Here is a 23,948-nt window from a genome sequence, read left to right as displayed (position 1 = left end):
GCAGGAATCAAACTCACAAGCTCAGAGAAGCATATTCATTTTCAAACTTCATGTTTGGGTTAGTACCTTATCCATTCTGCTAAGATAACTAGAAAGAACACAAAAGCAACTGAATAGCCTATATAATATGTTCATGATCATTATTCCAAAGGTGGAGTCTCTAAGAATTTCCTGGTATTGTTATTTCCTCTTCCAGCAACTCTAAATAGATGGCCTGAAATAATCTAAACATGTACTAAAAACATTGTGTTCTACTACACCTAGTGTAACAGTACTTGGGAAAAGTGCTGCAGCAGCAACGTTACAGTTAGAACCGAAATCAAAACACCTCAACCCTATTTTACTTTGACTTAGGAAGTTTTTGAAATTCTTCTCTGGGTTAGTATTTCTCCTGGTGGCTAGGATATCATTCTGTTATGGCATGCAGAGGGAAAAAAAGAGACTTCAAAGTGAAAAGAAGCAATTGACAGAGAGCAGTCCACACCCAAATAGCTACATGTAGTAGGGGCATTCATCCAATACAGACTGTAATACAGATTGTCTCTTTGTCCAGTTCATACCACGACCTAGAATGTGAGTTTCCCCATCCAAAGTAACAGCTTTAACAATTAGGACACTGGGTAACACGGAGAGCCTCTCAATCCCTCCTGTTGGTGCTACTCAATTTATATACACTAACGAATACCAACTAAGACATAATGAGAGAAAAATTGACTTTTTAGGCCAGTAACTATGACATCTTTCTGAAATTAACAGAAAGTACCAAGTCTCTATTTTAATGAATATTTATGCAATGTAAAACAGCTCCAACAACAGAAATTAAATTATATCCTTGGTGTTTAAAACACTCTCTCAAAATATGAGATGTGCACATAAATCTCTATGAAATTTCAATCTGGAAGAACATGGTGTGAACCATGTTCTTCCTATTGCACGTGAATTACTAGCACTAGGCTCTTAGATATTCTGAGAGGATTCTCTCTTACTGTGACCAGAAATTCTGTCAAGACTGGTAATATATAGTAGCAAGCTTTTTTAATTTAGAAGAATCACCATTTTCTGATGAAGAAAGATGTAGCTAGATGGTTCCCAAACAGCTTTATCCAGAGGATCTTGCTCTGTTTGTTAAAGTTATGCACTTACTGTATTAAAAGTTATGAGTGCAAAGAAATGAAAAAGTATTTTCCATGGCTAGAAAAAAAAAGCAAGACACTTAAAAGCTTCAGACAACAAGATAGAAATAGACCACCATGAAAAATGTCCTTTAAAACATCTTAGAAATAAGTAATTACAGTTCCTACCTGCATTCCCTAAGCACGCCAGAAGCTCCTTCCATATATTCTATTCCCTAAAAATCCGGTGCACTGAGCTCCCCTCTCCTTTAGTTCAGAGTCAGTGAAATTCCGTTCTTCCTACATTTTCCCATGGCTGGAAACTCGGAATATCTCCTTCTTTCCTCCTCCCATCTCAAACGCTTTTTAAACACCTCCTTCCCATTTAGAGGAATCAGTGTGCCACATTCCCTCCCATGCTGAAGAGCAGTATAATATGTATCACATGGTTCCTATGCCAAGATCTCTGCACATATTTTTGTTTCTCTCTAACCACAATCCTTCTTCCAGATAAGCATGATAAAGGGGCAAGGGAAAAATCTTCCCATTCACGTTCACATCACTATGGGTCAGGTTTTCCCAAGGAAGCACACTAGAAGAGAAGATGTAATGAAGCCATATTCCTACAGCTGGTTGAGGGAGGCTCTCAGCAGAGCAGAAGGAGCAGCTTTTTAAATTCAGATGGCTTTTCATTCCTTGTTTTCACCAAAATTAATAAGGTTTGGCCACTGAGGCCCAGGCATCAGCTGATGTTATACCAGATGTGAAATAGCGTTATTATATTATACTCAGAAAGACCCAAAATCACCATAGCCGATGACCAACACCAAGCTGATTAGGAATTCCGTTTTCTCAACTGCTGACATATAAGGAGGAAAAACCTATTTAAGTATTTTTTAAAACTTTTCCATACTCAATAAGCTACATTCCTTAGGAAGTTATGCAAAGAGCCTGGTCCAGCAACAAATTTAACCCCCCAAAATTTTCTCAATGCAATGATCATCAGCTGAATAAAAAAAGAATATGAGCATTTGATTTTTTATACGATATGATGATACAATGATTTCTAAGATATGATGAACATTTTGATCAGCAAAACTGTATTGTTTTGCTTTACATGACCAGCTGTGATGGGTAAAATAAAGTCAAAATTCCCCACAGAAAGAATGGCCAGTGCTGGCATCAATGTAAACTATTAAAGAAACACTGAAAAAGTCAGGTGATACGTGAAATCTGTATTCCCCTCACATAAAAGTCATATGAAGATTAGCAACTTTATTACACTATAGATATTACTTTCTTTCTTTCATTAATGATCAGCATTAACTACTGTAAGTTCCTCTCTAGGACTTGCTTCTAAGTTTAAAGTGAAAGTTAATTACCTCAAGGTCATCCAGAGAACGAGTAATACTAAATCGCTTAGATCTTCCAAATGATCTTCGCACAGAAGAACGCGGGGGAGGAGCCTGATTTAATCCCACTGGATGTCCAAATTTTGCACCCTAAACAAAACAGAAAATATATATTATTATTTTACTTCTTTAATTTCAGTACATTGCTGATCATAGTGACAGCATCTGAATTTTAAGCATCAGTAGGTACGGAATTCCAAGGAGGTGGATTTGCAAACCTGTAATAGGACCACAATTTCAACCGAAGTTGGTCACTTGCAATGCCCCTGTAAAATCATGTATTAAAAATATTAAAGTTATGACTTTTCTAGTCTCAAATCAATTACCATAAATATTCAGCATTAAGTTAGTGTATAAACATGAGTCATCAGTTAGGTTGCTAAAGTGTACACATGCTACATGTCAGTATTAGTAGACAGAGCTTAATTAAAAGCAAGACAATCCTAACTCTTTACTGTCTTAGCTGGGAAATATTCACAATGACAAAATATTTGTTCTTTCTATAGGAAATTACCACCCTACAAATCATCTCTAGAATCTTTCTCCACACTCAAAAATCTTACTTTCACTACTCTTTTTTTTTTTTTTTTTTAAATGCTTGCTACTATGAAGTCCAACTTTTTAAATCACACAGTACAAAATGCAGGAACTTCTGTTCTGAGGAAAGAAACTACCTCACTCGGATGTTCCATGACTAGAATTGGTGCTGCAATAGTTAAATCTAATGGCTTTCTCTTTTCCCCATAATCATACTCTTTCTCCTTAAAAAGTCACCAGACATCAGTTAAGGTACAACAATTCAGCATGTACATATCTAGTTTACGCCAAATGGCAAAGTGTAAGCTTAAACCTAAGAGTAGGCACACAGTCAGTGACTGGTGCTAAGCAGATGTACATAAACTCACTACATTATGAAAACTTGTGATTATGTGCCTGAAATTTTGGATTCCTTTCACTGTAACATTCAATGTGGGGAAAATTCCTCCCTGTCTTCTGATGCTTTTTCGTTTTAGAAAATAAAGGAGTTTAATTGAGTAAATTTTCTTCTATTTCATTTCAGCATCTTTCTTCATCACACTAAGCTTAAAAATATATTTATTAGTACTTTTATAATTGCTTATTGGCAGCTTTGTAATATTTATTAAATTTTATATTTGTATTTGTTTCTTCCTTTGGGCACATTGCTGTGCTCTCAATTCTGAAATATTTTGGTGTCCCTTTGATCACTTGTTTGAAAGTCTATCTACATCACATTAATCAAAAGAACAATCATAAATTTCACATTCTTATAATCTCATGCTAACAACCACTCATACAAAGTAGAGAAGAGCATCGAGAATATTATACAGCCTCCTTACTGCAATAAAAGACAGGTACCAACAGTAGATGTCTGCCTGTTTGCTTATTCCCACAGAGTCAAAACTATTCTCTAGCAACAGGGCTCTGACTGTCACCAGTATTCACAACAGACTCTGTTTACAAGCTCGTAGAAATGTCAAGATGTAACACAGCACACAGGAATCTGGATCCAAAATATGTAGCAGGGTTCATCACTGCAACAGGCTGAGACTCTAGCTTCTTCATTCAGTATTAAAAGTGATCCATTTTTATATGAAATCTCCTTCCCTCACAATTTTCAATTTACTAAGGGGTTTTTTTTTATCGGCTGAAAAGAAAATTGGGCAGGTTCTGCCAAGGAAAACTGGAAATCTGGCAACTGGAGATTAGCTTTTAAGGTTTTTAAGAGAGCATTTAAAAGTGCAGTATAAACAAGCTAAGATGGCTTTTGCTAAAATAATCAATGTGAAGACAGGAAAGTTGCTCTCTGTAAATGTTCACAGATAGCACCCACTAGAATGAGGACAGTCCCTGTCTTTCTGAGCCACTTAAAATCGTCTGTTCATGCAGGCAGGTACCATTAAAGTGGTTCACACTTGGCTCATACCTTACAGTCACAGCAGTCTTTCCTGTCTAAACAAAAAGCTTATACTTAATGCAGTAATCTATGTCAAACAGTGAACTCCACATTAACCCCTGACTAAATTCAGCAGTATCCATTACTATTACTGCATAACATCAAAACACTGACATGGCTCCTCCTATATGAGTATGTTCCTGTTAAAGCAGCATGAATATATGTGTGCAACTGCTAGGTTTCACCACTAGTCAAGTATGACCACACCAGTTTTGCAATTTTTAAATTTTTAATCTGTGAATTAGTGAAAAAACTATCAGACTACAAACAGCTCAGTAAATTCTAAGGCTAGTGAAATTAATTACATCATTAGTGCAAGTACAATGGGTATTTTGAAACTAATGAAATAGTTACAGTATAGATTCTGCTTAATGGTCTTTCATGTATTTCTCAAAACAAGATGCATCCCTCGGAGGACTTCATGTTTCATAAAAGAAAACTGGTGAAAGGAAATAAAGGAAAAAAACTATCAATAGCAGTCATATCTATTTTGAATAACGAATACATGTTCACTTTTCTTTCTAATTCAGCCCCAAAAGAATATAAACTGTCCAGTATATGTTCAAATAGCGGAGATTGCCGTATATAATTCTGGGATATTAACACATACAACTAGAGAACATACACTCAAAAAATTTTTGAAACAGTAGTATTACAAATTGAAGGAAGAGGAACAAACTGCCAGAAGACAAATTTCATTAGATTCCACTGAGAACCAGATTCTAGATCTCCAGATGCCCCATTTTAGAAGTAAATGCTGCTTACCTATTTGTGGTCAGAAACATAACAAAGAGAAAGAGGGAGAGTGGACAAAAAACACTTGCAAATTGTGTGGTAGTAGAAAAGAGAACAGTAAATTAGTATCCAATCAAAATTTTTGTTTAGGGTTTTTGACATTCTTATACAAAACTCACTACTGAGCCCTGGATGGAATGGTAAAGATAAGAGCAGGAAAAAAAAGACCCTGAGAATAAAACAGTGCTTAAGAAACAATTACAAAACATAAAAATTCACTGAGCTAACCATTTCCCCAACCCATTTGAGTAACAATTGCAATTAGGAAAACGTTTTCAACTGACAAAAATCTCTTCCTTGCTCTGAAGAATCAAATTAATAATCTAGGAAATTAAGACATTGCTAAAAAAAAGACTGCAGTTCACGAAGTATTTAATTTCCTGGTAATGGTGCTGAGAAGTCTCCCTTTTCATCTTTTTTTTGACTCTATTCCAGACATTCAGAGTATGAAGGCAGACCTCCTTCTGCAGATCAATTCTAAAAATTGCCTTGCATACACACACACACACAAGTAAGGAAAGAATCACGTAGCTTAAGCAAATACCAACATTTTGGCAAATGTTTTTCATGGGACTCTGATGAGCTGGAAATAAAAGCATCCATGACTGGAAGAGAGAACAGCCATTGCAACTAGAATGTACTAATCAGCATGGCTAAAGAAATCCACAGTATTTGAGCAAAGACAGACTGCTAGTGCAATGACTGATATTAATGTAAATTTTGCAGTCTGTTAGCCATAAAGAAATTATTATACTTCTAAAAGCCTTTATTACACTATTAAACAGATATTAAAAAACATTAAATGAACCTAAAAAAATTTCCAAACAGTACACTACATGACCAACAAAATGCTATTTCATTCACTATTAGCTGCCAAACTAAAACACTGAAATTTGCTACATGAACATTGGGCTGTGGGGTTTTTTAAATACAGATTGCCTATAAGCCCTAGAGCTATTTACTATCGTATCTTAAAGGTTCTCTTCTGGAAACACTGTGTTGCTGAATCTATAAAAGAAACTCTAAAAATATCTAGATATTCAAGAAAATCTAAGAAATCTATCACAAAACAGTATTAGAAACTGAAGTCCATCTGATACTTCACTAAGTGTCTTCATTTTAGGAATCCAGAAACAGAAAAGCACAGAAATTTGTGAAAACAAGTTGGTTAGTGAAAAGCATGTGCTACAGCACTACGTCCTCTGCATTTTGCAATACAGATACTTTCAACCCTGTTAACGCTATCTATTGTGGTGAAAGCACGAAAGAATGTATCTCTAAAAGCCTTTATCCCGTTATGATTTGGCAGATGGAAAGGAAAAACAACAAAGGATTAAAGGCATTAACACACTGATGCTCTAAAAAATCCATTCCTTTTTCTATTCTTATAACAAAGTAAGAAGTATGAATTAGCATGGACTGAAATACCAGTTAAATGTACAATCATAAGAGAAAAAGCAGGACAATGAATGGGTCTGCATAATCTTTTTTTAATATATGACTAGGTCACTCCTTTTCCTTAGGCTAACAGGAAATGCCAAGTGCAAATACGTTCCCCTGAAATAACCATTAATCACTGATAAAACTATAGTCTTCCTCTCCCTTCAAATGCTTTTTTTTTTTAATTTAATTTTTAACCTGCTTATTTGGCCTTGTGGATGACCTACCTCCTAATCTACTTGACAAGAAAAGCATTAAAAACAAACATCACCAGAGGACGATTGATAGAGCAGCAGTTTGTGAATGTGTCCGAGTGAGAACAGTTTCCGTCTGACAACAAGAAAGGTGTACAAGAAAAGTACAAATTAGAAAGTGGAAAATGTACTTCATGTATTAACAAGACAGCGGGAGTGAAGAAGCACGACTCATGTTAGACTGCAAATGGAGGGACAGAAAGAACAAAAATGATCCAACACAAGGTGATTTGAACAAATCTAGTTCTTTAAAGACAGAAAGAAAAAGGATGGGCTCTTAGAAGTAATTTTAACTCATAAAAAAGTTAGGCAGTAGTTCCATATAACATTATTTTCAGCAGCTGTGCTAGCTTAAGGACTTTGCATGTACCTCTGACCACAGATGCCAGCTCCCAAATGCAGCAGGCTGCACCCTCAACTCCACTAACAATAAACTATAGTTTACAAAATGAAATAATCCTGTTTCTAACACAGATCCTCAGGCAGTCATGCCAACACAACTGATAATGCTCACTGCCAAGTCTGGCCTGAGCATCACAGGAACTCTTTAAGTTGGTACTACCAAAGAAATGCAATGTGAAACTATGATAGTCAATACGACACTCTAACCTGGAGCTTGAGTGCACAGAAGCAAGTTGATGAAACCTTATCAATTATTCAGAATCCAAAGAAACCAAACACCTTTAGAAAACATCTTCAATTAGCTTAAAGAAATTCCCAGCTAAGGCATGAGCTGTATCATGCTCCTTCATATTCTAGCAAATGCACTTATCAAGTAGTATAACTTTTTAACAAACTGTCATACCTAACAACCTGAAATTTCCATTTTGTACTACACAGTCTTTGTGTCTCTCTACAGTTAAACATATATTGTCCTCTCATCCAAATATCTGGATATAACTAATAAAACAATGAGATTCCTCTCCCCTGGTACAACAGTTTTAAAGCTGGAGGAGCAGGAAGGAGGTAGCAAGGAGAGGACACTGGCAGCTCTTGGAGTACAAGAGGCTAAGGAAGTGGCAGATTTTTGCTAGGTGTTCAAGCATCCTTGACAACAACAAATACAGGGAGCTGGCAGCAAGAATCCAGAAAGGGGGGAAAAGGAAAAAGAAAAACTGTGAGGCTTAGGCCAGCTTTATAACATCTAGCAAATTTAATCTTTTCATGGAAAACACATTACAGTTTGTGACCTTGAGGGGAAACTAAAGGGGCTGAATCTTACGGGACAGAGATTTTGGCTGCTGTGTGGAAGTGCAGGAAGAGGGAAAGGTAAAATATAAGAAGGGGAGCTAATGTAAAAAGTTAAAAAAACACTAACAAGCCTGATCATCTACATTTACAGAAGGATGCTTTCAAATGCTTTCAAAACTGTTTCACAACAAAAGCTAATCTCACAAGATTCACAGGCACGTGAATGATATAACATTTTAAATGGTTGAGGAAAAAAGCGTAAGAAAGTAATTGAATGTCATGAACAAAGTTATAAGAGCGCTAAAACAAAAATAGAGTTACTGGTATGTAGTAATTTTGTTAGAAATTGTTTCCTCGTCCTGTTCAGGTGGAACAAGTATACTATCCTCTGTCCCGACCATTTAAGATAATACAAAAGGACCACGCACATGCTAGAATGGTCACATAGGACCGCTTGCCAGCTGGATTAGAAAAATTCACCAGAACAACAGCTTGGGGAGTCTTATACAATCCAGCTAAATCATGCTTGCAACAAGAAGAACCATCACTACCCAGATACAACTGGCCATCCTGCTCCAGAGAGTCAATTCCCCAGGTAAGCATCTCCCTATACTAAAAGCTCCAATAAATTAGATTCTTTGAACAAAAACTCTGTCTATGAGTGTCTGTACAACAAGTGTCAATTTGAGTACTGATTTCTGATTAATTGCCTCTAAAAGGGACGTAACAAAAAGAGGGTGCTTATATTCACAGATTTTATTGCAAAAAGAAAAAGGAACAGCACCATTTAAAAGGCCTCAATTTAAGGAGCTCAACTAATACAGAATTTACTATGTTCTATATGTCACAGAGTTTAATCATATTAACTATAAAATCATCAAACTTTAATTTGTCCTACTCCTATTTCCAGTTATTGAAGCTTTTAAAAACTCTCACTGGCTTTAGGTTTGACTCTATGACTTTGTATGGTAAAGTGCATAATAGTTCAGAACACAGATACACAGATTATATAATTTGAAACTTCTGTGGATATTCAAAACATGCCAAATTTACTCTCAGATGTTAAACAGCAGAAGGGTCAGTCTGGAGTGTCAGTTCATCTTTACAAAAAATGCAGGTTTAAGACTTCAGAAAGAAAGTTCCTAATTTAGATCCTTCTGAAAAGGGATGGGAAACAGGGATGCCACAGTAATGCCAATATAGTCAGTGCACAAAACCTAAAAAAATACTGCAAGGATCATAGAACAAAGTAGTTGATACAAATATTATTCTGTCATCAATATTAGGCTCAAATCCTGCTCTGGACCATTTGGCTCAATCTTCCTCTATTGTCCACTACCACCCCTAAGCGCCCATTCTCCTGATGATGGCTCCCGTTAGCCGAGTGACCGCCCCACTACAGCAATGCAGAACAGGCAAGACTGTAGGCCATCACCTCCCTTTACCCCTCATCCTATCAGCCAGCATCACATGCTCCTCCACCCAAAATATGACAGTGCAAACTTGCAGGACTTGTACAGTGAGGGTCTATGGGGCCTGAGAAGGGGACGGATTGAAATATGGGGTGTGTTGGGTTAGGGCCTCTCATACCCTTAAAGAGAGAAAAGAATCTGGGAGGCAAATGGGAAAAGAGCTTGCTGTGGTCCAGTCCCCTGAACCATAACAGGAACAGAAGCACTAAGTCCTGGGGTACAGGTAGGCATACTGACAGGAAGGGCTCCGTATGCTGTGGAACAAAACCAGAATGAACTAACACCCACCAGGCTGCCCTGCGCTGCTGCCTTCATCATGGATTGACATCACCTCACGGAATTGGATTAGGTGGGGAAGGGTTAATTAAAAAAGGCCTAGCATCATTCAAACTTTACAGACAGCTTTTCCGCAGGCTTTAATTACACTGCAATTCCTGTAATGATTTTTTTTTTTTTTGGCACCAGTATGACAAAGGATTCAAATGGTATTATTCACCATTACTGGTCAATGGATTTGATCACTTTTAAGAATACTTCTTTACTAATCAGACGATAACGACACATTTCACTGCCTTCTAACCATTACAGTAGCATTTTTAGTAGCAGTTAGGCCCGTAATATAATCAAGACTGACGTAAAATTTCATGTAAGATCTCTATGCACTCTGAGAAGACATAGAAAAGAGGCCGTCCTGTCACATTGGACATCCAAGTAAATGAAATTTATTGCTTGTCTCCTGTACTAAGGATACTAGGTACAAAACACTGACCACCTACATTTCAGTACTATCCTAATCCCTTTTCAAACAAAAAACCACACATGTTGATGGCATTAATGTAGATGGAATAGTAAGATAATTTTCTCAGTATAACAAGATAATATTATCTTGTATGAGTTGGAAGCCTGTTAGTTGGAAATTGCAGAGGAACAGAAAGACCTGAGTACACTAGGGGGAAACATGGAGAAAATTACAAGTACACACGTAACAATTGGTTCCATATCATCTTGAACATTAGGCACGCATTAGCTGGGAACATTAAGTCAGTATGGTCCAATAATCAGTAACAATCAAAAAGCCAAATGAAGAATAATCAGAAAAAGCAAAAGAAATCAAGAAATAAGCTTTATGAATACATTGCCTGCCCACACATTTTAAAAACTGCTTATAGTTCTGGTCAACCCATCTCGAAAGTAATATAGTACAACTAAGGGAGGAAGATTACAATTATGAAAAAACTTTTGGATGGGAGGAGACTAAGCTGACTTCTGCTTGGAAAGTAAGTGATTGGTGGTTGAGGTTTAAAACAAAATAAAATGACTAAGAGAAAATAGAGAGTAAGATTGTTCAGTATTTCTCATGACAAATATAGCAGGTATGAAATAAAACTATACGGAAAGTACAATTACGTACTGTTTTCTTTCCACACTATTAAACTGCAGAATATGTAAGTTGCCAAAAGTACAACTGAGTTTAAGAAACAACAAATTCAAGAACAAAGGTTCACAAAGGTTATACGCACAATGATGTGGATGGTGTCTCTACCAGAGGAAAGTCTCTAAACCATGTGCTGCTGAAAATTAGGAGGATATATTTTTCACTGCTCTTCCATGGTTTTTCTAAGCAGCTGTTCCTGGCCAGTGTCCAAAATAGGATATTGACCTCAATATTGGATATCTCATCTGATACATATGGATGTTTTTACTGATCAGTTACAAAATAAGTATTAACCATCAATGCTATGTGCTATGAAAAAAAGTAAATAATATATGAAGAGGTATTTTATTAAGTATTAACAATAGAGACAGGAAAATGTACGCTACAATTACACAAAAGCTTGACCAGGAAATCAGCATAAAATTTTGGTCACTCAGCTCCAAGAAAGAATTTAAACTAGAATAGTTTCAGAAAAGGGCTACTGAAGTTATCTGGAGAACGAAAACTTTACTTCCCAGATGACTAAAAGACCAAGCGCTTTACATCAAACAAAATGAAAGCCAATACAGAATATGATTTCTATGCATAAACAAAAAGGAAACACTGAAAAAAGAGTCACTTTCACTAAATGAGACACTAGCAGCAGAAGAAATGGGTATAAGGTGGCCATGACTAGATTTCAGACTGGAAAACAAAAAAAAGCTTCTAACATCGTAATAGTGATGGAATATTGTTCCTGTAGAAGGCAGGGTGGAAAGGAAGGCAGGGTGCAAGCGCATTTTTTTTAAAGGTACAGCTGCTAGGTGTATGGAGAGCATGATAATACATGATTGCCTGAAAGAGCTAGAATATGGTTTGATGATGCAGAATATCCTTCTCTGGTACTATCTTTGCAAGCTTATTGATGTCTTACTGGCCATTTTATTGATGGGATTAATTTTCAAGTCTTTCTCTTGAGGCTTCATTTTTCCATGTTTCTGTTTAGACACTTCAGGTAAGTTTTAGCAATTCCATATTTATTTTTGTTAATTAAAGACCTTTATTCCATATTGATCTATTTCTTCTCCAGTGAAGAACTGGTATTTTACAGCTCTTTTTCTTCTCTAAATCATCTCAACTGCAAGGAATAGGGGTCTATCTTTGTACAACTGAAAGCTCAGACAATAATTTTATAATCTCTTCTCTCAAAGCTTCTACGTTTAAAACTTAAAATAAAGCCATTTTTCATTATTTCAATTCATTCTGTGCTAATTATTTTTCTACACACTATTTTCTTCATTTTCTCTTTGTTTCTCAAGATGCTACCTTCTCCTGTAACTTTGCAACTCAAAACTAGCTCAGAAATACTTAGATGCCTGCATCTCCCCTTGTCATGATGTTAATTGGAGTCCAAACCTACACTTGATCTAGAAAACATTTAAATTCAGATGTAATGAAAAATTCTAAATCTCTAGCACATAAATTTGAAATGAGAAAATTTTACAAAGTCAACATTGCTCTACAGACATTTACTGTCCAGATTTTACCTAATTTCTTTTTCAGAGAAAAGCACCCAGCATTATTTTGGCTTTTTATACATTTTTAAAGATCCTAGAACTGACCATTTTTTTAAATCATTGTCTTAGAAGATTACAATACATATGAAAAGGCTGCACGAAATTACTAAACATTTAATTGCTTTTCATTTTCTCATAGTAAAATGTATCAAAGGACCTGTTTCATACAAATGCCTCTTTGCAGATTAATTCACATTAGCACATTCTCAGATCTAGCTTGGTGTTTGAGATTTCAGTTGAGTTCACTTTAAGGTATATACGTATATCTCAAATCAGATCAAAGCCTGTAATTCTGAAGGTTAACATTAAATTGTACTGCATAAGAATAGCAATCCAGCTGCCATTAATTCTGCCTTATAAACAGCTGGGGTGGAACAATTTAAGCTAGTGAGCAAACAGAATTGTAGAGGAAAGGGAAAAAAACATGTAATTATACAACAAAAAATAAATATGGGAACCACACAGCTTTGCCAACATTGTCTTTGCATCTAAAATATCATTTCAGTTCACCATCCAGCTACCAACATTAAAAACTGCAATTCTTGGATTTGAAGCAAATTACAAATTTTCACAAAAAAAGCTATTCCATTTTTAACTTGAACAGCATATCTTTTTCAGTAATACTTGCTTTGGAAGTAGTCAGACAACTCTGAAGTAGTTACAGTTAAACTTCTGATCAAAACAGAGTAACAATAATAGTAACCCAGAAAATATATTAGCAAGGAAAGATGCATTAGTGAACCCCTCAGTATTGCTTACCTGTCTTCTCTCTTCTACGCTTTTACAATATTTTCAGTAGCTTAAGTCATGAAGGTTACAAAGCAGTTGATATGTTTTTGGTTTTTAAAAAAAAACAACGTATTTGCAATACTATTTTTCAGTAAGTCTCAGACAATGAGATTATCTATTTTTTCTTCCTCTAAGATCTACAAATAGGATCCGTTTACAAATTCACACTCTTAAGGAGCACAAACAATAATGTGGTCAAGATAGAAGTCTTAAAACAAATGTGAAGCAGAAAAAGGTTTCTAAAAATCAATACCCAAAATTCTAAAAGGCTTTTTAATTACTTTTTAATAGATCTGTCGTATTCACTTGGAATAAACCTAGTACCCAAACACTAGTTATTAAGCTCAGGTTTTAAAACCTCTTGTGATCTTAAACGTTATACTTGCTGCCATAATATTAGAACAGACTTTCTTTTTAAAAAAAAAGAATGGTGAGAGGTCAATGCCTAGGATTCTGTCCTCATGGAGAGAAAACTCAAAGACTAAACTGACTGTTATGAAGCTTTCCAGTGGAAAAAGGAGTATTTTCCCAGTAAAACTTAATTTAAAACAGTAATGGGTAGACATATTTTTGGCCAGGCGCTAGCCCGAAAACAGAGAGTGAGGGTTGAACAAAATAAAACGTATTATATTAATTTAGTCTAGAGGGAAAGGAATGCTTCCCTGTTCAGCAATTTCTCAAGTCCCTTGCCAATCCTAACATCCCCTGATGTTTCCATATTGCTTATGGTGCTTTTCTTTTGCGTAACCCAAAATCATGCAAAAGGGTGAGTAGGTAAGCACCTGGAACTTGGTGGGATGCTGAAGAAGGTGGAAATAACAATGCAACAGCAAAGCTAGTAAAGTGCAAAAGGAACAACAAAAAAAAAGCAGGAATTAATCCATTCCCACTGGAACCATAACCAGTCTCTTCATCTGCTAGTCTCATAGACCTCATTAGACCACACACCCCTACCTGGTATCGGTCTTACAGCAATTCAGAAGCTTCTCGCTGCCAGAAATCATCCTTAGTCATTCTGAGATTCAAAGCCACCTTCCATGATCTTCCTTTTCAGTGAATTTCAGCAACACCATCAGGCCTCCCACTAGTCAAGGAGACCCCAAAAAAAGTCTCATAAGATGCTTCAATAGAAATCTTGAAACTTTTAAGAAACACGGGAAACATGAAGTTCGGTATAGAAAATCGTTTTAGAGGTGCATAGGGCCAGAGATACCTTCCAGTAAATCTCAGTCAGAGGAGGTGGAATAGAATCAAAATTTCCCTGATTTGGTTCTCCTCTTCCCACGTACAACCACCATTTTAAAAGCCAAAGATTAAAAACCAAAAAATACAGCAATTGTGAAAATGAGTTCGGTAATTTAGGAATAAATTCCTTGCAACATTTTAAAGCAAAACAAAAAACCTCATGCTATCCAGTAACATTTAATCAAATGAGACGTTTTTAATTTTTTTCAACTATTCACACCTATATTGAACTTTAAAATGCTTCGTAGCGGTGTGAAGAATATTAATATTTCAAAAGTGTTTTTGCCAATTATTACAAAATTAACCACAATTCTAATTTGTGAGCTGCAAACATCATCATTAAAGGGACTACAACACTAAAGGGAAAACAAAGCTCAGAAAACACGTTTACTTCCTTGTAACCTGAAGTCTGAAACACCATACCTATTCCTACCCACAAGAAACATTTCCCAGGTCCAGTCCTGAAAGTGCAATTTTAAATAGCTATGTTCACTAGAGCTTTCTCACATCTGTTCTTATGCTCTGTACAATGCACAAATGTTTTATCAGTGCAGCCGTAAAATCAGGAAAGAGTTTATGCCCCTCTTACCCCGCACTACCACTGTACAGTGTGGCATATTTTCCTGTATAACATGCTGTGATCATCACTGTTCAGTTGCACTGCAGTTCTGCTAGATCAGAATTGCATCTAGGACCTCATGTCCTTTCCCCAGTGTATAATGAAAGCTCCAAGGAAGGTGGTACGTAATATGGATGTGCAGAGTCCATCACAAAAAAACTCTTGCTTTGGTAACCTTTTCTCCCTCTAGTGGCTTCTGCACATTCCCACTTGTAGGATATATTACCCTTCAGTATTAATGTAAAAGACAAAAAACCCCCACCCTAATTAAAAAGCAATTTAAGGACTGCTCTGCCAAATGAAGCATTAGACTCAGCCACTAGGTTGTAAAAATATGAATGTAATCCCATGTGGCCACTTCATATACTTTATTCCATGACTGGAATAAGCATGCTGTGTAAAATCAGTCCTTACCACTTAAAAAGGTCACAGGAAGCTGAGGATGTAAGGTTTTCTAGAACACAGCATCTAACCCACCTGAATAATGTTTTGGAATAGACGGTCTTACCTCTTCTCTTCACACAAAGCAAAAAGAGAGTCTGAATTTCTCAATATCATTCTCTTACGAAAGTGAATTAATGCTCTAATATGCAAAAAACATACATTTTCCCTATCTCTGCAGTACCTAAAGAAGTACAGAGGTACGTTCATCAATAACAACATCCCCTGACTACTTTCATTAAAAATTTAAGATGAGAACATAGTACTACTTCATCTTTATGAATTACTCTGAGTAATGCTAAGTGCTTGCAACTCACGCTTGCAAATGATTTCAAGACTTTCATGAGCTTTTCTCATCAGTTTCAATAGCCTTCAATAATACTGACAAACAAAATTAAAATGCAAAAGAGGTTCTGTAGCCTTAATGAGACTAAATGCTAAAGCCATGTAGGAACATTTTAAATGTGTCTTGCAAACAAATTTGTTATTAATCAAAGAACAGAATGCCTATTTTATTAGTAACTAGACTTAAAAGGGAAGATTAATTGAGATATCTAGTGTTGGAATGTATATACTGGTATATGCTGATCTGAATGATACAGTAGGTGAAATATTATTACTGTTTACCCATATGTAGAATTCTGTGAGATTTTCATTAGTATATTCTTGACTTTTGTGAAATAAATGTTTCAAACATTTCATAAGTAATTTTTTTAGTTTTAAATCTCTGAAAAAAAATCTAAGCCATATTACTATCATGAACAACACTGCAGACACAAACTTGTTGCAGAGACCCTGAAGGAACTTCAACAGCATCCCATGCAGCTGGTCCTGTTCCCAAAGAGCACTTGGGACCAACATCCATAATGCATCTGCACTAGCTGCTGCATATAAAGAGGCCTCTTCCTTGCTCCATCAGCAAAGAGATCATAAAGCATGTAGTCTTCAGGGTAACAGACAGAATTGATTGTTAGGCGGGTTGGGTGAGCAATGTTTACAAATTAAGTGTTTCTGCTTGGATAATTTGTTTGGTATTTGAAAAGTGTGAATCACCTTGTATTTAAGATCACTTGAAATTTAATACATTATTGTGGGTCTGGAAAACATTGCTGCCTGTAGCAGTTACTTAAAAATACACTAGTGTATAACTATTACATATACTAGTTTATTTTTTTATTTTCAGCACAAAAAGCGTACAAAAGAACGTATGTGAAAGTTGTTGGCTTCACAGTGCAAGAAAAGCAATAAAAAATAATTTCTCTTCCCACGCCAAAACCAAAATGTTCTGAAGTTCTGCATTCTAATCCCGAAAAAGTCTATGCCTAAGTGTCACACCAATGCAAAGATTTTGTTTATAACAGTGTGAAAAAACTAATGAATCTCTACTGTCATCCACTTGAGCAGCAGTTGGATATTTTTAATCAGGTGAAAAAAAACATTTTTTCAAAAATAGATTTGGATAGCATGATGGACACTTGAATCAATCATATAGGCAATACTTCCTCATGGAAGGATAATGCTTCTTGAAATCTAATTTGGAGTATAAGGTTCTGTCTTTTCCTGAAGTCAGCAAATGTTTTAGATACAACTCTGCTACTAACTCTTTTAGTGTAAGACCAATGACCTCCACTTTACTAGAATCCCAGTTATCAACAACAGACTCCCATGAGATTAGTTCCCTCAACAGCAAAACCTGTATGTGACAAAGGGAACGGTATGTATTTATGTTGGATACCCCTCCCACACTTTTTTTTTTCATCTTCTCGCTTTGGTTTATAGAAGCCTAATAGTAGACAAAACAAGTAGATGAAGCAGTAATTTGGAATAAAATCTGAATTACAGCTTACTAGCAGAATGTTAGATTTGTGACCTAACAGTGCACACTATAATCAGCACTAATGACTATCCTTTGATGTAGGTTTAACACTACTTGTATTGAGAGGTTTGCTGGAGTGAATATTTATAATAAAATTGTTTTATTCAGTTAAAGTTAGAAGTGTGTAACAAAAGTTTTTGACTAATGATTAGACTACATCTCTATAAAAATCGCTGTCACTAAAATAATAACATTTGCAAGCCAGCCTCCTATAAAAAAGGAACCAGACTGAAGATCCAGACTGTTTCCATTCTTTTGCTGCTGGAGGTCAGAAGGAACTGAAGTTGCTAGAATGTCATGTCTTCTTTTATTGCAATGCCACTGCAACATTTGGAAACAATGAAGAGACCAGAAGAAATGTGAGAAAGCTCTAACAGACAACACTTCCAGCAAAAGTACAATTCCAGAGCTGCACTCAATTAAACAGGAATATGCAAAGCCTCTGCAAAGGAGAAAGAACCGTATTATTTTCTTCATCTGAAATTTTGTAAATGATATAATACGTGTTTAAACTTGAATATGCAAATATGGTGTAATAATACCATAAGCTGTTGGGTTTGGGGTTTGTTTTTTTTTTAGGAACCAGTATCAACATAATCTTACCTTTTTATCTTCTTTAGACTTCTTAATACTGTGCGGAGGGCCAAATTTGTTCTGCATGCAAAGCATCTTCTTAGACCATTCATTTTTATGAGATTTTAACTGCGGCTGACCAAAGCTGCCATCGACTCTGTATCTGTCTGCTGGAATCTTATTCATTGGTGGGGGAAGAGTTCCACAGTTAACACTTGACCAGCCGTCCGTAGAATCAGTGTACGATTCCTGGTCACTAGCATTTCCATGCTGCCATTCTTGCAAAACATGCACAGGCAACCATCTTTGATTGCCTATGCCTGCAGCGTTTTTCTTTGATGGGGGTACTGAATTTCGAGAGGAAACCAGTGGAACTTCAATACGAGCAGAAGGACTTAAGTGTTTGCTTACATTTTGGGACTTATCATTCTGCATTACTTCTAAAGGAATGTTTCCTTCCTGTTCATGGCAGAAGCCATTCCAATGGGAAGCAGGCTGATTTTGCCCCCTTCCTACTGGATTTTCCCATATGCTGTTAGGAATGTGTTTACTCGGATTGCTCCCTAAATCAACCACCAGAACTCTATTATTCTTTTCTTCTTGGTTAAAATTTCCAATTCCACTATCACTGTTACTGCTTGTACTATTATTCTGATGAGCATCTGCATCACCATCAAGAAAAGCCCTCGCACGCATTCCCTCAATCAATTCCCCCATATCCCTATACAGGACAGAAATAAACTGAAGAACAGGTAGAGATGATGTTGGAAACTCTAGACAGCCATTTGTATCCGGATCTGCTGTACATTCCAGTCCAAAACGTCTTGCTATGCCCTGGTGAATTTTATGATGAAATAATTCAGGATCCACCATAAAAACATGGCAAGATGTCCTCAGAACCCCTTCATCTTCCTGAGCCAAGCTTGCATCATCATTTGTCTGCATTGTAACTAGTCCAAAGAATCTTCTATCATCCGGGCAAACAGCACTGAATGCCAGTTTCTCTGCAGGATATTCTGCCACTACACCTGATTTGTCACTGCAGAGCTGAATACAGTCATGCATTATCTTCATCATCACTAGTGAATGGATTTTTTGTTCTGCCCGCAGACGTCTCATGCATCCACGAATAGCCTGCAAACTCTCATTTTCCAAATTTGAGGTTGTTGAAGGCAGTTCAATGGAGCCTAGGTAACCTACAATCATGGCAACATTTAAAATGCTTGCATCTAATGCAAAGTCTTCTGCACTCTCCAGTCCAATTCTAAAAACCGAATCATCATTCAGGACTTTGGATATTTCTTCCTTTGACAGTAGGTTTGGATTGCTTGCACTTTCATTTCCAGTTTCACATTTAATAGCAGCAGAATCCGAAAAAGATCTTTGTTTTGGTGTGGAATTATCTAAGCAACCAGCACAAAGAGTAGGATTCTCAAAGATCATGTTGAAAATGCCACCAGACTGCATTTCTTCAACAACTTTCTCTGCTCGGTTTATACCCAGAGCTTTAGAGTCAGGTTTGGGTTTCAGCCACCCCTTTCCATCATAAAAACCAACTTCTTCATCACTTGAACATGAATCTATATGACTAATCCCTTCAGCAATGACCATGTGCAGGACTCCAGAACATTTTCCTATAAGTTTCACTACATCTTCATGAGAGGCTTTTTTCACATTGATTTCATTAACTGCAAATATCTGATCTCCTGCTTTAAGTCCAACATAATCTGCAGGGCTTCCTTTCATAACACAACTAAGAACACAAGGAGCTTGTCCAGAAAGGGTAAACCCATAACCTGCTCTTCCCCTAGCAACCTCCACGCTTCTTATCCGAGGAGGAGCGTGCATGTTGAGTCGACGTTTGACTGTTTCCCCTGGTCTATACATTTTGAGGTTTTTTCCTAAAATAGGAAAAACTTTTAATTACTCCAGTTTTTTGTCATGTTTCACAGTATCGCTCCTTCATCTGATGAAGCTCTAAAGAAAGAAAGAAAAAAAAAAAAAAGACATTTTAATTCTCAATCATATTTCAGGATTTTAGTACCAGTATTCCCTTTACTGTTCAGAAATATTGCTAGTGAACTCTACCAAAAACTATTGATAGAGAACTAACACAACACTCAAAACAATTTGAAAAGAACAGGTACCAGTGTCTTAATTTTACTGATGAGAAACCAGTAGCCAATGCAAATAAAGTGGCTGTCCAAAATGGCAAAGTAACTGAACAGCAAAGCTAAGAACAGAATCTAAGTCTTCTGATGTACAGCCAGTGTTTTTATACTACAGCATGTTACATCTTCCCCAACTCCACCACATTACCTGCTACTCAGTTAACTTCTGGCTTACTGCACCATTGCAATACCACCACATTTTACAGCACAGTGAAAATCCTGGATGAAGCTCATCTATCCCTTCCCAGCAACAAAAAAATTAGAGCTCAAGTATACCTACTCAGCTATAGTGCACCCCCCTTTATACTCAATGTAGAGAAACAGGTACTAAATGTATCCGTGTAAAACAGGTTAGATAAATTACCCCTAGAGTTGCCTGTATCTCTCCACTGACTGACTGTAAAAGCAGCTTAAAATAAGTATCTCAAACTTCAATTTTCACACATACATTTCAGCTGCATATGCAACAACAAATGGACATTCAGTCATGTATTAGACCAAAAGGATCCAAAATCAGATTTACTCTGTTACACCAATCAATTAATCTACTCAAAAATAACTTTTCAGAAAGCAAACACTATAAAAAAAATACATTTCAGTCAGTCATTTCCAACATCCACGTGTTTTAGTTTAGATAAAAACTTCCAAAAAAAAGAAAAAAAAAGAAGGAACTCCACATGCTGCCAGTATTAATCTAGTCATGCCTTTAGAATTAAAATAGAGCAGCTTTGTATGAATAGCAAGAAATAGTATATTTCAGTACATTTTGGTGTTGACACTGAAGTCTGGATGTCTTGGTCTAATTATACTCAGGTAAATTCCATTGTTTTAGAAAGGTTTCCTCCACTAAGGAGGAAACGCAGAAAAATGTTTTAACACAAAGAATAGAAATGACAATTTGTTCAACTTTTGAAACTATCCCCTTGTTGCACAATATGAACTCTTACTTCCATATATCTAGAGGATGACTGACTGAAATAACTGGAGGACTACAGCTACGTAAAATTGCAATAAACTCAGTCTGAGCAAGTGAGAACTAATCTGACAATAATTACTTCTCTGAGCTGGACCACAGGCTTATTCAGAACTCAGTCACATCGTAACATACTTAAAGTGTATAAGGTACTTGAAAGCACATATCTTGTATATGTGGGCAATATGCAAACAACATTTTAGATAAATAGATACACATTAAAAAAATATACACACACACACACACATTTGTTTATCGTATCTGAAGTGTTAAATTAGTGGTCTCCAACCACTACTTGCATGGAAGAAAAATTACCAAGAAATCCTTCTGACATTGCTCTCAGCTACAGAAATAACAAAAAAACCCCACGCTCAAAATGTGATGCAATCCACAGCATACTACTTTCACAGAATTTCTGCCTGGGAAAGAAGAAACAGAAGGGCCATGACTTCAAAAGTTCCACCAAAAAAAACCCAAAACCCTAAAATACAATTTAGGATCAAAGTCTCAACTGCTTACCTACATATGAGCTGTCTGATTACCAAATTTAAAAAACCACTGTTGTTCTTGAATATTTTGCTAAATACTCAACTACAGGATGTAATTCCCTTAGGACCCTTCCAAATCCTAAATAGGACAGCCTTCAAGATACTACAGAAGACATTCACTCGGCTTTACTTTTGGGTTTTAGTTTGTATTTTTTTGAAAAAAGGGACATCAGGTTTTTATGTCTCCATGATGCAGCTGTGACTATTCAATGTAGTATGTTTTTTGCAAATTGTTTTAATACAGCAATTATCTAGCTTCAATAACAACAGTTCCCCTATAATTTAAGAAAATAACTTAGCTTTAAGAAGTAATGAAACTTCACACTTAACCTTTGAATGGAAATCATAACATAAGAAATGCTTTGCAAATATTTAACCAAACTCACACATTGCTGTAAAAGACCTCTGTCAACTTGCATCCAGTCTCATGCCTTAAACATAGATTGACCTCCTCCTGATGAGGCTAAACTTGTGAACCAAGAGATCACTGTGCATTCAGCTATCTCTAATTAGGTCTGGTACTTCCTGAGAATAATCATTAAACATTTCAAGATACAGTTCTTCAACCAAAAAAACGAACCAACAAATGCCCAACAGTAAATAAAAACCTGCTCTCTAAAAGCATGAACATATACATGTTTTAATTTGCCTTACAGTGAATATTTCTGTTCTCGATTGTCTGGAGAATAGCCTAATGTGTCCCCTGGGTACCCTCCAAAACTGTGCTGCTAACCTGGTCAACATAAAGCACTGTAGTACCTGGCACCTAAAAGAGTGGTACTAGCTTGCAAGAGGAAAGGAAACAATTAAGAGAGTATTAGATTATAAATAATCTGATGCAAAAAATACAATAAAAAGTGGTAGTTACAAAAAAAAAATTAAGATTCAATATTCTAATGTTGAAGTGGCTGATAAGAAAAAACATTTTTCCAACTACCTTTCTAATCTATTTAAAAAATACCCTAAATTCAACTATAAAAAACACACAATGAAAATATAGTTAAGCTGCTCTTGGGAAGAAGTAAACCCCAGCTCTGTCTTACCTCATGATTCCGCATTTGCTATGAGAGGATTGCTTTTAACTCTATTCACAAGTCAATTTATCTATTTGCCTTCCTAACCTATACCCCTTATACATCAAGCATTTATTCCAGATGACAACCACTGATAAAGGAATGTCATTCCAAAACCTGACTATTAGAAAAACAAAACATCAGGCTGCTAATACATTACTTTTCTCTAATGATGAAGTTCCAGGGATGTGAAGACTTCCAGCTATTAATTTATTTGTGTAATTTTGTGAGTGTAAAGTTAGGAAGTAATTCAACATTAAAGGGCTTTTTGCTATTAATGTGTATATACACTAAAAAAAAAAAAAAACCCCAAAGAAAAAACTGGGTTACATCACTGGAAAAGCTATCTCTTCCCTCCCTCAGTAGCTGAATATTATTGTGCATTTTTTGTGCCAATTACACAAATGATAAATAACAGCTCACTGAATCTATCTAGGAAACTTCAAGACAAAGGACAAATGTAGCTCTTTTGCAAAAGCCCTCAGCATTCAAATATGGTTTACTGCAACAATGGCATGACAGGCAAATGGAAAAATTATGAAAATAGCATTTCTCATAACCAGAGAGATTCCAACAGAGATTAGTTGAGTTATAAACTGTTAACAAACTAGATCAAAACTAAATTATCAAATTACCTAATTGCCTAAGTTTTCTTTTAATTTCTTTGCAGATTTGGAACCTGGAGCTATAGAGATATGGCACAAAAATGGCACAAACTTCCACAGTTTCAAAGTAATTGTATGTCTGAATATCCTTTTTCTGTAATACATTACAAAATGTGTAGTGTATCCAGTGAAACAAAGACATCATTTCAGTTGCAGTGATATAAAGCCTTGTAGGTGTCTGTACGTTTACTAAAACATGAAATTGTTAGCAAACTATATAACCTGTGATAATTGTCACAGGTAACCAAAGATAACAAGATCTAATCTGTTGATTTTCAGTACAAATTAAATACCGAATCTTACTGAGCCTACCAATAATATACTACTGTAATT

General features: G+C 36.0%; 1 protein-coding gene across 1 annotated transcript in view; it reads right to left on the bottom strand.

The window, feature by feature from the left end:
• Positions 1 to 20,072, bottom strand: part of LOC104076733 (regulator of G-protein signaling 12-like) — a 48,443-nt gene extending 28,371 nt beyond the window's left edge. The window contains exons 1-2 of the mRNA XM_009577702.1: positions 18,216 to 20,072; positions 2,495 to 2,614 (exon numbers count right to left, since the gene is read on the bottom strand). Coding sequence (XP_009575997.1) covers positions 2,495 to 2,614; positions 18,216 to 20,072 — 1,977 coding nt within the window. The remainder of the gene's footprint in view (positions 1 to 2,494; positions 2,615 to 18,215) is intronic.
• Between the last annotated feature and the right edge of the window lie 3,876 nt (positions 20,073 to 23,948).

The sequence above is a fragment of the Fulmarus glacialis genome, unplaced genomic scaffold (assembly GCF_000690835.1).
Source record: "Fulmarus glacialis isolate BGI_N327 unplaced genomic scaffold, ASM69083v1 scaffold43225, whole genome shotgun sequence".
NCBI classification, from domain to species: Eukaryota; Metazoa; Chordata; class Aves; order Procellariiformes; family Procellariidae; genus Fulmarus; species Fulmarus glacialis.
The sequence above is the reverse complement of the archived record's forward strand: the minus strand, read 5'-3'. Positions and strand labels throughout refer to the sequence as shown.